Source organism: Esox lucius, chromosome 22, assembly GCF_011004845.1.
Source record: "Esox lucius isolate fEsoLuc1 chromosome 22, fEsoLuc1.pri, whole genome shotgun sequence".
In the NCBI taxonomy this organism is placed as follows: Eukaryota; Metazoa; Chordata; class Actinopteri; order Esociformes; family Esocidae; genus Esox; species Esox lucius.
Genome location: NC_047590.1, coordinates 22,829,322 through 22,846,141, shown reverse-complemented (window position 1 = coordinate 22,846,141; position 16,820 = coordinate 22,829,322). Strand labels below are relative to the sequence as shown.

The window sequence follows — 16,820 nt, the reverse complement described above, 5'->3', positions numbered from 1 at the left end:
AGCACGTTTTCTACCTAGTCCCTTTATACAAATCCATAGCCATGGGAAGTAGGGGTGTTGGGGGTGCTGTTGTCATAGTCTCAGCACGCCTTGACAAGATTCTGAAATTGATGTTTAGAGTTTCACAGCGACCAATCTGCATGCGTATTTTGCCCATTCGTATTCATATGCCAATCTACCTGAATATGGCCACTCTTGCTCGACCATTGTCGTTCTCGACTATTATCAAATCTTACTCACATTTACAAATCTCCCACTGGTGGCTTGAACATACAACAAAATAAAACTCAATAGTCTTTCAATAGTGCCTCAATAGTGAAAATAATTAATAGCACATTCCTTACCGGTGAGATGTCTAAAACCCCTAAGTTAATCTCAACCTCCATTTCAATGGTGGCATCAGTCCCAAAATCCAGGTCTCCAAGTTCACAAACTGCTTGTATACACAGAGCATCCTCCTTCATACAGTACTAGACAAAAACACCTCCAATTATATGATTATATTAATTGACAATATTTTAATTTATATTGTCAATTTATAATTACCTGTACAAGTAATATCCACATTTCTACATTTAAATATTATTTTGAGTTTAATAAATGTGACTCAAGAAGAAAAATAACTCAAATTTAAATTTAAGTCAGGATTTGGTCAGTGGTGTATTGTGTTATTATAATAAAGGATCTTTCAATTTAATCAATTGTAAAGAATACATACTTACTATATGTCTTTTAGTTTTTTTTGCAAAGTGGAAGAAAAGGTCATCCAAGAGATTGGAATCTGGCAGATCACACGTGTCCTTTCCCAGATCAACTGAATAGGGTGTAATATTCCAGTTGGTTTCAGTTGTACCTGACATAATTTTCCTATCAAGCTGAGTGGTGCGGGATTTCTTTGTCCAATAGGTGTCAATCCTACTGGTTGTATTAACCAAATTGGGTGGAGTGGTGCTGGTTCTGTTTGTCCAGTAGGTGTCAATCGTAGTTGTCATATTTGACCAAAAGATGTCTGTAGTACTGTTTCTCTTGCTTCCAAACATTTTCCCAGGTGTATCACTGGTCCCATTAGCAGAGTTTTGAATATAACACCATCCAGATGAGGACTGTATATGTGAACACCAAAAGTCAGTAACAAAAAAAGACATGGTTTATCAACAACATAAGTTGTAAAACATTTAAAAATGTTTTACAACTTAGAGCTAGAATTACTTTTTCTTATCAGAACACAAACATTTCTGTCACACACTTTTGGCGCTTTTCAACTGCATAGTACAGGCTTGACTCTACTAGCCTCGCCTCTACCTGCTTTGGGAGCTTTTCCACTGCATGATACCAGCTCTACTCGACTCGCCTTTTTTGCTTTTCCACTGGCCAAAAAGTTAGGTGCCTGGTATTTGTTTTGTACCTGCTTCATCAAGGTTCCAAGTAAGCTGAGGCGATACCAAAAAGTGAGGTAAAAACACAGACATTGGACAAGAGTGACTCAAAGTGGCAGCAAAGCAAAACAAGCTGGTCTGCTGTTAGCCATCCAGTGTCAGAGAATGTTTTTTTTATTTTTTTTATTTTACCAGGGGATGTCCCATTGAGAAAGTCAAATCTCTTTTACAAGGGAGCCCTGGGGCAACAATTACACAAATTACACAGAATCACAGAAACAGTCACAACAACAAAATTGATTTACAAAACATGTGAAATTATTAAAAATAACATAAAGGGGTTATATAAAGCCCTTTTTACAACTGCTGTTGTAAAAAGGGCTTTATAAATACATTAGATTGATTTGATTGATTATTTAAAACGTGTGCATTTAATGAGACAAAAACAGCGCCTCTTTGCAGGTCGGTCCCAGGAGTCCTTGCATAGAAATTAGTTAATTTCAGTGCCAGTGCATAGGACCAGACTTGTAATTTAAGCAATCGTATTGTCCCAAAACTCCTCTAGGTTTGGATCTACGCACTGGCATTGAAATTAACTCGTTATCCCTGTGAGAGACCAACAAAGACACTGTTTTTGTAACCTACTAAAGGACCTCGTCTTTTTCCTCCTCTGGGTTTTTCTTTAGGCTAACTGGAATACATTGCACTGGTCAAAGTTATAAAGTCAAGCCAAACAGAAGTAGCCTACCAAGCCATCTAACCATTTTGGCAGTCTGCAATGTATTAAGACCAAAGTTACTGCTCAAGTGTGCTTCCTCGCTACTACCAGTATAAACGCTGCCTTGTGTAAAGTAGGCTACTACCAGTATAAACGCTGCCTTGTGTAAAGTAGGCTACTACCAGTATAAACGCTGCCTTGTGTAAAGTAGGCTACTACCAGTATAAACGCTGCCTTGTGTAAAGTAGGCTACTACCAGTATAAACGCTGCCTTGTGTAAAGTAGGCTACTCTTGAGTAAGTCGGCATGGTGTTATAGCCAGCAAAACTCACGCAAAGTGGTGTAGTGTACATGAACAGTGGGAACAAACACATACAACCAAAGCTATCATCAAACATGAAACATTTATTATAAACACATGGTAAAGGGAGTAAGATAGGGGGCTGAGCTAAACCCAAGAAATTAAATAATAGGGTCAAACACCCCTAAACTTAACTTGCCTGCTTCAAGAATAACTTAGCCAACTACTAACCAATACAAAAATACAGTGGGTGGTCCACTCAGGTCTAACTAGTGATTTTAAACAAAGTTTTTCTACAGGTTGTGTTTGCCCAAGGGCGACTTGCTAAAACAAACAAAAAAAAAGGGGCACAGGGACAAACAAAACACTCAGGTTGAACAAAGACTAAACAGCAAACAGCAAACAGCAAACAATTGACTAGACAACACCAAACAAAACACCACTGCAATGCATACATGAAATAGGACAAAGTGAGATGTGCTAAACTAAGTGCTGTATGAATGAACAAAGTGTCTGTCTATCAAAAAAAAGGTGTGTATCTCAAGAGTGTCTAAGTCCATGTGGGGGGAACGAACTGACTGGGTTTTTAAACCAGGGATGTGTGATGTGATTGGGTAATGGAAAAAGGAACAGGTGGTTCAGTTAGGAGGGGTGTCCACTGATTGGTCCACCTCATCAGTCAAGCGATGCACTAATGAATGCCAGGTGGGAAACACCAACAAGCACAATCAGGAACATAAAGGACACCTGGGGAAATGGTAGGAGGGGAAAAACACAAACTTTCATACAGGGTACCTGCATGCGTAACACTCCCACCCTTAAAAGAGCAAACTACTGTGGTTTGCGACAAAAAACCTAAAAAGTATACAGAACCCTAATCAACATGCAAAGGCATCCACACAGGATAGAAAAGCAATCATACATCTCTAAACACGAGACAACACATCTGCCAGTACATTATCAGATGTGCACAAATGCCCAATGCATAAGGTGTTGGTTCCGGTTGTACATATGCTGGAGAAAAACTAAGGGGTTATGGCCTGACTCCCTGTCGGAAGCTTCTGTATTGACAGACACATTTGTGTTGACGCACAAGAGCGTATTCTCGGCTTGTACGGAGAGTAGGGCTGCGGAGCCACTGGCTCCTAGCCCTAGTTGACCAACAGTACATCAAACTTGTGCGAAAGACGTACGTCAATGCTATTATTGTCATCAGCCAGGACATATGGTTAATGAATGCTTCCTGCTGAAACGCAAACAAGGGACGCCTCTGCACGCCAAGCCGCCAAAAGGTGTTGGGCTAATTCATACTGTTGTTAGATCAGAGAAACGACAGGTGCCTCACGGTAAATGTGGCTTGAAAGTCCCAGTCCCAGATTGCAGTTATGAACCTTTCATATTTGAGGGATTTGTTTCCCTATCAGATAATGATGCATCTCAGCGTCCGGTTAGGATCCTTAGAGATACTGGTGTGGCTGCATCTCAGCGTCCGGTTAGGATCCTTAGAGATACTGGTGTGGCTGCGTCTCAGCGTCCGGTTAGGATCCTTAGAGATACTGGTGGTATCCAGTGTGTTAGTCCAGGGAATAGAAATGGGAATTGTCCCAGTGCCATTGTGAACGTACACTCTGAGCTAATCAGTGGAATGTTCAGAGTTGGAGTACTTTGTAATGGGCAACGATATTGCCGGTGGGTACCTACATGCGTAACAGTTGGTGTTGAGTTGTTAGGTGTATACACTGAAATCTAACAGAATTGCAGTTTTGTTTAAACAATTTAAACGATATCTCCATTGTTGTACGTGTGTTGCGTTGGAGGTGGATTAGAGATGGAGATGGCAGTTTTCCTGTAGTGTCTCTAGGGGTGGGTAAAGGGTACTATCTGCAGTGGAAAATCAACCCGAGGCGAGCTGTGTAGAGACGATTTGAGCTGGTAACATTCAGTGTTAAAGCCGGTAGATTCGAGGTGGGGCAAGTAGAGTCGAGCCGGTACCATGCAGTGGAAAAGCGCCATTTGTAATCTTGCAATTTCCACAAAAACATCATTGTTTAGACTGTAAATACCAGAACAGGTTAATTCTATGTAACACTTTATATATGCATTAACATGATTACGTTTATATGTTCAAACACTAAACACTGGCAGTGTGTAATGTTTAACAGCATAGGGTGGAAAGATGCCTTTTGAATTAATGTTAGAGATGCCCACCCTTTACTGTGAGAGAAACATTGTTGTTTAAAATATTGTTGTACTGCCTCATGGGCTATGTCAGATCTGCAGGTCACAATATGATAGTTTAAGAAAGTTTGGAATTATTATTATTTTTTTAAACCATGGTAAATACACACAAGAAAATGTAGATATTGGCCAATTCTTTTTTTTTTCCCTAAACTAACATTTAAGTTATTAAAATTTGACATATTTCATGGTTTGCTGTGTTCATTAAAAAAAAAAAATACATTAAGTAAACATTATTATTTTGATTCTTATCAATGACATACCATTTGGTTATCTTTGTTTGTGCAATTATGTTGTTATTTAGTGTTAACATAACAATGAGCATCAAGCACATACCTGTATGTTCAAAATGTTGAGCAGTCTATATGGATACGGTGCCAATGCTTTAGGAACCACAATTTCTACTCTTGTGCCATGAGATATGCTTGGACCAACATTGACAACCTGAGAGCAATAATAAAAATACATTGCATTCAGTAGGTATGTACAAACCAGCTTAAAGTACAGTAACTTTACATTAAAGCCCTAGAGAGAATTCCTGATGATCCTGTTAGCAAATACATTCATCTTGTCTGACAGTGCTATCATTATAGCAACATACAATATATACCAACAATACCTTAAAGGTGAAGTTAAACCTTTTAGTGGTGCAGTGTGGATCCTCAAAGTCACCAAACATAAATGCTGTTGGAGCTACAAACCTATAGCCACAGGAATAGACACTTTTTAGCAATTATGTTTTAGCAATCTTTACAAAGTTCAACTATCAAAAGACACAAAGACAATATTTGGTATAATGCATTGTATTTCTATTGTATATTTTATTCTGAATATTGTGCTCTATAAATTTATGTTTGGACCCCAGGAGTAGCAATCATTGTTTTGGCTGCTACTAATTGGGTTCCTAATAAAATACCAAATACCATGGCTTACCCCTGGGTGATTAGATTTACTCCATATCGCAATACCAGAGTCAGGTTAACAACATTATCATGGAGAATATCTTCATTTTCAAAATTATTCCTTGAAAGAAAATAGATTAGTAGTTTCATTATTCATGTAACGTTTTTATTGAAACAAAAAGGTTTTGTTTTGTGTATTCCATTGTAACAAATGACCGATACACAGGATTCAGTTTGTTGTCATGCTTGAATACAGAAAGCAATGTCATATTCATGTGGATGTGTTTGTAGCCTGTATATGTGTTGTAGACTGCTACCTACCTGATCTTGCATGATTGATGTGATTTTTATTTACTATCTGACTTTGTACATTGGCTCGATAATCTGGGTGACAGATTATGACAGATTACCATTCAAACATTAATTTATGTTACCACCTACTTTTGAAGTTTGTACCCCTAACAATATAACATTCTAGATAATATGGGGGGACCCTTTAATGTTTTTTGCCCTCTCTGTGACATTAATTCATTTTTTTATGTTCTTCATGTTTTAACTGAATGTTATGGTTGTTTTGTCTAATGAATATTGGTTTTAATTGAATGATATGATTATGTTTTCTGAAGAAATAATAGTTTTCCTGTGTGAGAATGTATGGTATGTGCTTGTGATGTCAATCTGTGGTGGTGCCAAAGAAAAATGTCCATCCTGGGTGTACAATAATGTTCTATTCTATTCTATACAATATAATGTGTCATCACATAAACTATCTGCGCAGATTTGCTAAATATGAAGATTGAAAGCAAGTGCAAACAAGACAGAAGGTGTAATATATACATACAGTACATACATACATACATACATATATATTTGTTTACCGGCTTGCATTGATTGTGATGTTTAGGTCACCAGGTTTACTGTCCAGACTGACATCAAGCAGAAAGCTGATATTAACCTTAAGGGCAAAGGATAGAAACATAAGAGCACAATTTAATCAAACTAGCATTAACAAACTGATTTGTCTTCGGTATTGTATGAAAACCTAAAACATTGAAACAAAACTTGCAATATCATAATTTATTAAGTTGATCCAATGAATAGTGAGAAATTCAACACAGGTTTGTATTAAGTATGTGTAGGAGTGAGAGTGAAACAGGAATTAATTAAAACCTTTGGTTACCCAGGGAGTACATCTACAGGGCAAGCAAAAAGTAATTTACAGTGAATGACCTAGCAGAACAGAACTACATTATCACACTTTGTGCAAGTATTTAAGTATATACCTTGTCCAAGGGATTGAGAATCACATTTCCCACGCTGCAGTCCAGCCCGGGAGTGGTTGGCTCCTCTAAGATTTTACAGCTCACATATTTCTCCTGCAGCATCCAGATGGAATAAAATCATCACCACCCTTTCTGTGTTGGCTCTGTACTAAAATGTTACTTCTGAAATAAAGTAGCCAACAGCAATTTTGGGAATGTATTAACAGTGGACCAAACTGTAAGTTTGACAGACATAAAAACAAAATTAGCAGTGTTACTACCGCATTCAAAACTTTGACAAAGTAGAGATTGCTTGGGTATCTCAGGTGAAGCATAGGGAGGAAGGCAGCATCGCCAGCATTGGACAGTGTAACGTTCAACAGAAATGTCTTCCCCTCCCCAACAGCAACATATGGCACATCTCTATGTCTCCTGAAAAAAGTGAAAAGCGAGAAATATAGAGAAAGAAGGCTGGGGATTGGTATGAGGGGCCGTATAAGACATTATTCATTCTGGTACTTTCACATACATACATTCTCCTTTCACATACAAATATTTTCACTCTCACACATACATACATTCTCCTTTCACATACATATATTTTCACTCTCACATACATACATTCTCCTTTCACATGCATATATTTTCACTCTCATGAACATACATACATTTTCCTTTCACATACATACATTTTCCCCCTCACATATATACATTCTCCTTTCACATACATATATTTTCACTCTAACATACATACAAGAACATGTTCTCATAAGAACATATTTTTATAAGCAGTCACAATTTTAAATAATTTATGTATATAAGCAGAAAATGTATGCATGTGTAAAGAAAATATATGTATGTGAGAGAAGAATGAATGTGTGTGAGAGAGAAAGTTTAGTGGAAACGGAAGGAGTATAGTAGAAACGGATGGCAGAACATTTCTCGCGCTGTCATTGGCTGTCAACCTCACCCTGTGATTGGCTGAGAAACTCAAGCAGAGTCTTGTTCAGGTCGCGATCAGCATGGACGGAGATGAGATGAACGCTTTGCAGCAAGTTTTAAGAACTATTTTAACATGCTCTGATACTATTTCTTCCATTGAGCAGCAAAGGGCATGCTCACCTGCACTTAACGTTGTTCACAGCACGGCAGAAAGTGAAATGATTTGATTTTATATTGGTAAGTGACCGCGCTTTTTCCCCCACCTGTCTAACCTTAACCTCCTGCAATTGTGTCTGATCTCATGCCTTCACTGCACTGACATATTGTAAGGCTTCAATCATGCTCTTTGTCACGCAAAGTTTATGTCCTGGCTTCCTCAGATGTAAATATATCAATTACGTTACTGTAATGAAGAGAAGGAACAACAGTCATTGAAGTTAGTTTAAGGTTACAGTGAAGGCATGACAAAGAGCATGACTGAAGCTAGACAGGTGGGGAAAAAAGCGCGGTCACTTACCAATATACAATCAAATCAGTTATACAAATCAGCACCACAAAAATAGAGCTTACCTTTTCCTCGGATGAGAGCCAATTGCCAAAGTGCTGATGCGTTTGATATCGCAAAGACTGCCGTGATTCTCCGGTTTGGTCTTGTGTAGCGTGAGCTGCTCGGCCTGTAGCACTAACTTGTCCCATACAGAAAATACATGTATTTTTAATATATAATATGGAAAATATAAACCATGAATACATTTGGTAAATATGTCAAAACGTTTGAAATTGGTCGCTTAAATATATTTAATTTTTTTTTTTTAAATGCATTTTTAAAAAGCGTGTCAAAATGTATAACAGGAGTATGTTGACCGGAGAGGCAGGTAGTGGTATTACCAAGTTTACCTTAGTACATTAGACTATATTTATGACTAAGATTAAATATATTTATACACATCAATAAAATGTGTTTCAACACCTAAATTTAATATAATCAATAAGTCAGTAATTACATTTCATCTTTTTACTTTCACAGGACCTGAAAAATGCATTTTAATATGGGCTTCAAAATACATTTTGTAATCTATTTTCTATAATACATTACAATTGTAATGAGAGCATTGTTGACAATGAAATACATTTGGACAAAACTGAAATGTATTTTGAATAAAGATAAATGTATGTATACATTTTTAAATACATTAAGTTGAATTAACATACATTCTACATACATTTTGCATTGAAAAAATATATTTATTTTCCATATGGGGTGAGTTGCCCCCTGGTCTGAAAAATTGTCTCATTTCACTTTATGCCGTGCTGTGAACAACGTTAGGTGCAGATGAGCATGTCCTTTGCTGCTCAATGGAAGAAATAGTATCAGAGCATGTTAAAATAGTTCTTAAAACTCCAATGGCTTGCTGCAAAGCGTTCATCTCATCTCCGTCCATGCTGATCGCGACCTGAACAGGACTCTGCTCGAGTTTCTCAGCCAATCACAGGGTGAGGTTGACAGACAATGACAGCGCGAGAAATGTTCTGCCATCCGTTTCTACTATACTCCTTCCGTATCCACTAAACTTTCTCTCACACACACATACATTCTTCTCTCACATACATATATTTTCTTTACACATGCATACATTTTCTGCTTATATACATAAATTATTTAAAATTGTGACTGCATATAAAAATATGTTCTTATGAGAGATAAAAACTGCATGTATGTTTGAGTGAAAATATATGTATGTGAAAGGAGAATGTATATATGTGAGGGTGAAAATGTATGTATGTGAAAGGAAAATGTATATATGTTTGTGTGAGTGAAAATATATGCATGTGAAAGGAGAATGTATGTATGTGAGAGTGAAAATATATGTATGTGAAAGGAGAATGTATGTATGTGTGAGAGTGAAAATATATGTATGTGAAAGGAGAATGTATGTATGTGAGAGTGAAAATATATGTATGTGAAAGGAGAATGTATGTATGTGAGAGTGAAAATATATGTATGTGAAAGGAGAATGTATGTATGTGAGAGTGAAAATATATGTATGTGAAAGCAGAATGTATGTATGTGTGAGAGTGAAAATATATGTATGTGAAAGGAAAATGTGTGTATGTGAGAGTGAAAATATATGTATGTGAAAGGAGAATGTATGTATGTGAGAGTGAAAATATATGTATGTGAAAGGAGAATGTATGTATCTGAGAGTACCAGAATGAATAATGTCTTATACGGCCCCTCATATATTGGTTCCAGCTGTTTAGTCAGACTGACATTCAGTAGCAGTAAAGTGAACATAGATATTGTGGATCTGAATAGAATATGCACTGCAAAGAGATTATGGAGCTAGATGTGTGGTGCCTGGCAGAGAAGCGAGAGGCAGCATCCATTTAATCGGTATGCTATATTGTGCTAATGAATAGATGGTACTGAAATGACATGTGTGTGATGTAACTTGGACATATAAATGCTGAGGACTGTGGAATAATTGTTGTCCTGTCATGATAGTAACATTTGGGACAATTGTAATATAAAACTATTCTTACTTTAGTTGGAAAGGACTCAGTGTATTAAATTGGTAACCAAACATTCAGGATATAAATATCATCCCTGTAAACATGAAAAAAATTGTGAAATCAATGCTAGATTAGAGTAGAAGGGAGGGAAACATTACCTTGGTAACAGCAGTTGTGCAGACAACTGCAGATTGGTGGAACAGTTGGGCCAGGCACAATACCTGGCAAATACAGTCTGTTGGAATGAGTTACTTTTAGTGAGTTTATTATTTCCTTCATTAAAAGATGCATTACAGGGTCCCAGTCTGTTTACTGGGAACAGTTAACCAATTGCAGAATATTTACATATTCATACAGAAATCCTTTTATGAGCAACGGAACTATTGTTATTTATTTATCTGGGACTATAAATCAATAAATAACACTGTAAGTCCTTCAACATTTCTGACCTATATGTTGCTTTTGATAGATGGGGATCCATATACAGTTGTGCTCATAAGTTTGCATATCCTGGCATAAATTGTGAAATTATGGCTCTGATTTTGAAAATATGACTGATCATGCAAAACAACTGTCTTCTATTTAAGGATAGTGATCATATAAAGCCATTTATTATCACATAGTTGTTTGGCTCCTTTTTAAATCATAATAATAACAGAAATCACCCAAATGGCCCTGATCAAAAGTTTACATAGCCTCATTATAGACACACAAGGTGACACACACAGGTGAAAATGTCAATCAAAGGTGAATTTCCCACACCTGTGTCTTTTTAAATTGCAGTTAGTGTCTGTAAATAAATAGTCAATGAATTTGTTAGCTCTCACGTGGATGCCGTGAGCAGGTTAGATCCTGAGCCATGGGGAGCAGAAAATAACTGTCAAAAGACCTGCGTCATGGAACTTTATAAAGATGGAAAAGGATATCCAAAGCCTTGCAAATTCCTATCAGTACTGTTCAATCACTTTATAAGATGTGTAAAATTCAGGGATCAAATTTGGTTGAGTTGGTTGAGTTGCCAGGAAGAAGCCTTTGCTGTGCCAATGCCACAAAAAAGCCTGGTTACAATATGCCCGACAACACCTTAACACGCCTCACAGCTTCTGGCACACTAATTTGGAGTGACGAGACCAAAATAGAGCTTTATGGTCACAACCATAAGCACTATGTTTGCAAGGGGGTCAACAAGGCCTATAGTGAATAGAATATCATCCCCACTGTGAAGCATGGTGGTTGCTCACTGCTGTTTTGGGGGTGTGTGAACTCTAAAGGCACAGGGAATCTTCTGAAAATTGATGGCAAGATGAATGCCACATGTTACCAGAAAATACTGACAGACAATTTGCATTCTTCTGCACGAAAGCTGCACATGGGATGCTCTTGGACTTTCCAGGATGAGAATGACCCTAAGCACAAGTGAGGAGGAACTGAACTGTGAGGAGGAACTGAACTGAAAAATACAGGCTCAATCAACACTAGACAAGGTCTCATACATTTTAAGATCTTAGATTACAATATTCCAACACTAAGCTCCATAAGACTAAGCTCTATACAAGAAGACAATACTCCAAGACTAAGCTATATAAGATATTCCCTGACACATGTCCCATGTATGATGTTTTCAGAGAGACACTGCTTCCAGTCACCTAAAGTCAGTTCCTGTCTTGGTTCTTTACTGGGGGAGTGTTCATGCCTCTCCTTTGTATGCAAATGCATAGTGAGGGTGTGAGGTGCGAGGGTACCGTGTGCATAAAGGAGAGGCAAAAGAGATAATAAGAAAACAACAACGACACAAATGACATTTCTCAACTTTATATTCTATTGGCAAAAACCAGCACCACAAACACTGACAGGAGAAATAATCTGTGAGGTGCAGGTGCTAAGCAGGGAGCTTAAATAGCCAAATAATAACTGATAAGTTGCAGGTGTGTTAGTTGGGGTGAGCTGCTGCCATCATCTCCAAATGTCCAGACCTGTCACCCATTTGGCTCATTATGAAACACAAAATACAACAAAGGAGACCGTGAACTGTTGAGCAGCTGAAATCCTATATCAAACAAGAATGGGAATACATTTCACTTTCAAAACAGCAATTGTTATCCTCAGTTCCCAAATGCTTACATAGTATTGTTAAAAGAAGAAGTGATGCAAGACAGTGGTAAATATGCCTCTGTCCCAACTATTAAAAATGGTGTTGCTGGCATCAACAAAAAAAATTGCCATGTATTTTCCCCAAAACAATAACATTTCTCAGTTTCAACATTTGATTTGCTGTCTTTGTACTATTTTCAATTGAATATAGGGATAACTGATTTTCTCATCATTGCATTCTAGTTTTATTTGCATTTCATGCACTGCCCGAATTTTCTTTGAAACGGGATTGCAGCTTTTATTTAAAAAATACATTTTCAGAATGCTTCTTTGTTGTGTATAGACTTGATTCCCCATTTTATATCAGTGTTCCATTTTGTGATATCAAAACCCCCTTAATGATGAGTACAATTTTGAGTTCCGTGACGTCGCCCGGAATGGCGCAGCCGGGGCCCCACCCTTGAGCCAGGCCCGGGGTTGGGGCTCGTACGCGAGCGCCTTTCCCCATGGGGCCCGGCCGGGCTCAGCCCGAAGGAGCGACGTGGGGCCGCCTTCCCGTGGGCTCACCACCCACAGGAGGGACCATAAGGGGCCGGTGTGGAGAGGATCGGGCGGCAGTGGAAGGCGGGGGAAACTAGCTCTAGGGACGTGGAACGTCACCTCGCTGGCGGGGAAGGAGCCTGAGATTGTGCGTGAGGTTAAGAGGTTCCGACTAGAGGTAGTCGGGATCACCTCTACGCACGGCTTAGGCTCTGGAACCACACTCCTTGAGAGAGGATGGACTCTTAACCACTCTGGAGTTGCCCATGGTGAGAGGCGGCGGGCTGGTGTGGGTTTGCTTATAGCTCCCCAGCTCTGCCGCCATGTGTTGGAGTTTACCCCGGTGAACGAGAGGGTCGTTACCCTGCGCCTGCGGGTCAGGGATAGGTCTCTCACTGTTGTTTGTGGCTACGGGCCGAACGGCAGTGCAGAGTATCCAACCTTCTTGGAGTCTCTGGGAGGGGTGCTGGAAAGTGCTCCGACTGGGGACTCTATTGTTCTACTGGGGGACATCAACGCCCACTTGGGCAATGACAGTTACACCTGGAGGGGTGTGATTGGGAGGAACGGCCCCCCTGATCTGAACCCGAGTGGTGTTCAGTTATTGGACTTCTGTGCTAGTCACAGTTTGTACATAACAAACACCATGTTCAAGCATAAGGGTGTCCATCAGTGCAAGTGGCACCAGGACACCCTAGGCCGCAGGTCGATGATCGACTTTGTTGTCATCTCATCTGACCTGCGGCCGTATGTCTTGGACACTCGGGTGAAGAGAGGGGCGGAGCTGTCAACTAATCACCACCTGGTGGTGAGTTGGATCCGATGGCGGGGGAGGAAGCTGGACAGACTCGGCAGGCCCAAGAGTACTGTAAGGGTCTGCTGGGAACATCTGGCCGAGTCTCCTGTCAGAGAGATCTTTAACTCCCACCTATGGCAGAGCTTCGACTGGATCCCGAGGGAGGCTGGAAATATTGAGTCCGAGTGGACCATGTTCTCCACCACCATTGTCGAAGCGGCCGCTCGGAGCTGTGGCCGTAAGGTCTCCGGTGCCTGTCGAGGCGGCAACCCCCGAACCCGGTGTTGGACACCGGAAGTAAGGAATGCCGTCAAGCTGAAGAAGGAGTCCTATCAGGCCTGGTTGGCTTGTGGGACTCCTGAGGCAGCTGACAGGTACCAGCAGGCCAAGCGGACTGCAGCCCGGGTGGTTGTGGAGGCAAAAACTCAGGCCTGGGAGGAGTTCGGTGAGGCCATGGAGAAGGACTATCGGCTGGCCTCGAAGAGATTCTGGCAAACCGTCCGGCACCTCAGGAGAGGGAAACAGTGCCCTACCAACGCTGTTTACAGTAGAGGTGGGCAGCTGTTGACCTCAACTGGGGATGTTGTCGGGCGGTGGAAGGAGTACTTCAAGGATCTCCTCAATCCCGCTGTCACGTCTTCCATTGAGGAAGCAGAGGATGAGGGCTCAGAGGTGGACTCGTCCATCACCCGGGCTGAAGTCACAGAGGTGGTCAAGAAACTCCTCGGTGGCAAGGCACCGGGGGTGGATGAGATCCGCTCTGAGTACCTCAAGTCTGTTGTGGGGCTGTCTTGGTTGACACGCCTGTGCAACATCGCGTGGCAGTCGGAGACAGTGCCTCTGGGATGGCAGACCGGGGTGGTGGTCCCTCTTTTTAAGAAGGGGGACCGGAGGGTGTGTTCCAACTATAGGGGGATCACACTTCTCAGCCTCCCCAGGAAAGTCTATGCCAGGATTCTGGAGGGGAGAATACAGCCAATAGAATAACCTCGGATTCAGGAGGAACAGTGTGGTTTTCGTCCGGGCCGTGGAACACTGGACCAGCTCTATACCCTCTACGGGGTGTTGGAGGGTTCATGGGAGTTTGCCCAACCAATTCACATGTGTTTTGTGGATTTGGAGAAGGCATTCGACTGTGTTCCTCGCAGCATCCTGTGGAGAGTGCTTCGGGAATATGGGGTCCTGGGTCCTTTGCTAAGGGCTGTCAGGTCCCTGTATGACCAAAGCAGGAGCTTGGTTCGCATTGCCGGCAGTAAGTCAGACTTGTTCCCAGTGCATGTTGGACTCCGGCAGGGCTGCCCTTTTTCGCCGGTTCTGTTCGTAATTTTTATGGACAGAATTTCTAGGGTGGGTGTCAGATTTGGGTGTCTGATTTGGGGACCACACGATTTCGTCTCTGCTCTTTGCGGATGATGTTGTCGTGTTGGCCCCTTCAAACCAGGACCTTCAGCATGCACTGGGACGGTTTGCAGCCGAGTGTGAAGCGGTGGGGATGAAAATCAATACCTCCAAATCCAAGGCCATGGTCCTCAGTCGGAAAACGGTGGCTTCAGGTTGGTGGAGAGTGCCTGCCTCAAGTGGAGGAGTTTAAGTATCTAGGGGTATTGTTCACGAGTGAGGGAAGGATGGAACGGGAGATTGACAGACGGATCGTAATGCGGTTGATGTATCAGTCTGTTGTGGTGAAGAATGAGCTGAGCCGTAAGGCGACGCTCTCGATTTACCGGTCAATCTACGTTACTACTCTCACCTATGGTCATGAGCTTTGGGTCATGACCGAAAGGACAAGATCCCGGATACAGGCGGCCGAAATGAGCTTTCTCCGCAGGGTGGCTGGGCGATCCCTTAGAGATAGGGTGAGAAGCTTGGTCACCCGCGAGGAGCTCAGAGTAGAGCTGCTGCTCCTCCACATCAAGAGGGGTCAGCTGAGGTGGCTTGGGCATCTGTTTCGGAAGCCTCCCTAACGCCTTCCTGGGAATATCCCTCGTGCATTCCGAAAAGGAGGGGGTGTCGCTAATATTTATGACAGTAAATATAAATTTACTCTCAAACTCTCAAGTTTCATTCTTTTGAAGTTTTACTAATGAAAGTTAACCAGGCCGATAAATAGTTTTACATAGCTACTATTTATAGGCCCCCCGGGCCATACACAATGTTCTTCACTGAGTTTCCAGAATTCTTGTCTAACCTTGTAGTCATGGCAGATAGTATTCTAATTTTTGGTGATTTCAATATTCATATGGAAAAGTCCAATGATCCTTTGAAGCCTTAATTGACTCAATGGGTTTTATCCAACATGTCTCAGGTCCAACACATTGCCACAATCACACCTTAGATTTAGTCCTGACACGAGAAATTGATATTGTAGATCTAATAATTTCCCCCCAAAATCCTGGATTATTACATTTACCATTAAATCAAGAAATCCACTTGCTCCGCAAACAATGAGTTTCAAAAGCCGTACTATAAATTCTCGGACTACAAATAAATTCCTTGATATTCTTACAAGTTCGCTCATTAACGACAGAGTAAATAAATCTGTAAACGATCAAATCGAGGATCTAAACTCAACACTGCGAAATATATTAGACACAGTTGCACCACTAAAAACTAAAGGAACACGCAACAAGAAACTTGCTCTCTGGTACACAGACAATACTAGAGCACTTAAGCAAGCCTCCAGAAAATTGGAGCGAAAGTGGCGCTCCACCAAGTTGGAAGTATTTAGACTAGCCTGGGTAGACAGTACACTACAATACCGAAAATCACTCACGTCTGCTCGATCAGCTTATTTCTCCAACCTGATTGAGGAGAACAAAAACAATCCAAAATGTATCTTTGATACAGTTGCAAAGTTAACAAAAAAGCTGAGCTTAGCAAGTGAAGTGGGTGTTCACTTTAGTTGTAATAAATACATGAACTACTTAAATGAAAAGATCATCACCATTAGAAAACAAATAACTGACTGCTCCTTAAATAGTTATGGTCCGCAAAATCTCAGTTGTCCTAAAAATGTCCTGAACCTCCCTGACCAGGTGTCAATGGGGGCACTTGAATTTTTTGATACCGTATCGCTCGACACATTTAATAAATTTGTAATGAGTTCTAAACCCACAAACTCTCAGCTAGACCCGATTCCA

At 40.7% G+C, this 16,820-nt stretch overlaps 1 protein-coding gene across 4 annotated transcripts in view; it reads right to left on the bottom strand.

Annotated features, from left to right (window-relative positions):
• LOC105006671 (integrin alpha-4) overlaps nucleotides 1-16,820 on the bottom strand; it is a 54,250-nt gene that overhangs the window by 7,399 nt on the left and 30,031 nt on the right. For 2 of the 4 annotated variants that reach the window (XM_020044388.2, XM_010865310.3), the window contains exons 17-25: nucleotides 10,412-10,488; nucleotides 7,079-7,229; nucleotides 6,819-6,911; nucleotides 6,414-6,490; nucleotides 5,567-5,656; nucleotides 5,253-5,334; nucleotides 4,970-5,077; nucleotides 723-1,103; nucleotides 345-470 (exon numbers count right to left, since the gene is read on the bottom strand). In XM_020044388.2, the coding sequence (XP_019899947.1) occupies nucleotides 345-470; nucleotides 723-1,103; nucleotides 4,970-5,077; nucleotides 5,253-5,334; nucleotides 5,567-5,656; nucleotides 6,414-6,490; nucleotides 6,819-6,911; nucleotides 7,079-7,229; nucleotides 10,412-10,488 (1,185 nt within the window). Of the gene's footprint in view, nucleotides 1-344; nucleotides 471-722; nucleotides 1,104-2,772; nucleotides 3,143-3,697; nucleotides 4,449-4,969; nucleotides 5,078-5,252; nucleotides 5,335-5,566; nucleotides 5,657-6,413; nucleotides 6,491-6,818; nucleotides 6,912-7,078; nucleotides 7,230-10,411; nucleotides 10,489-16,820 lie in introns of those variants that run through there. The other 2 variants (XM_020044389.1, XM_020044390.2) reach the window with 2 other exon arrangements.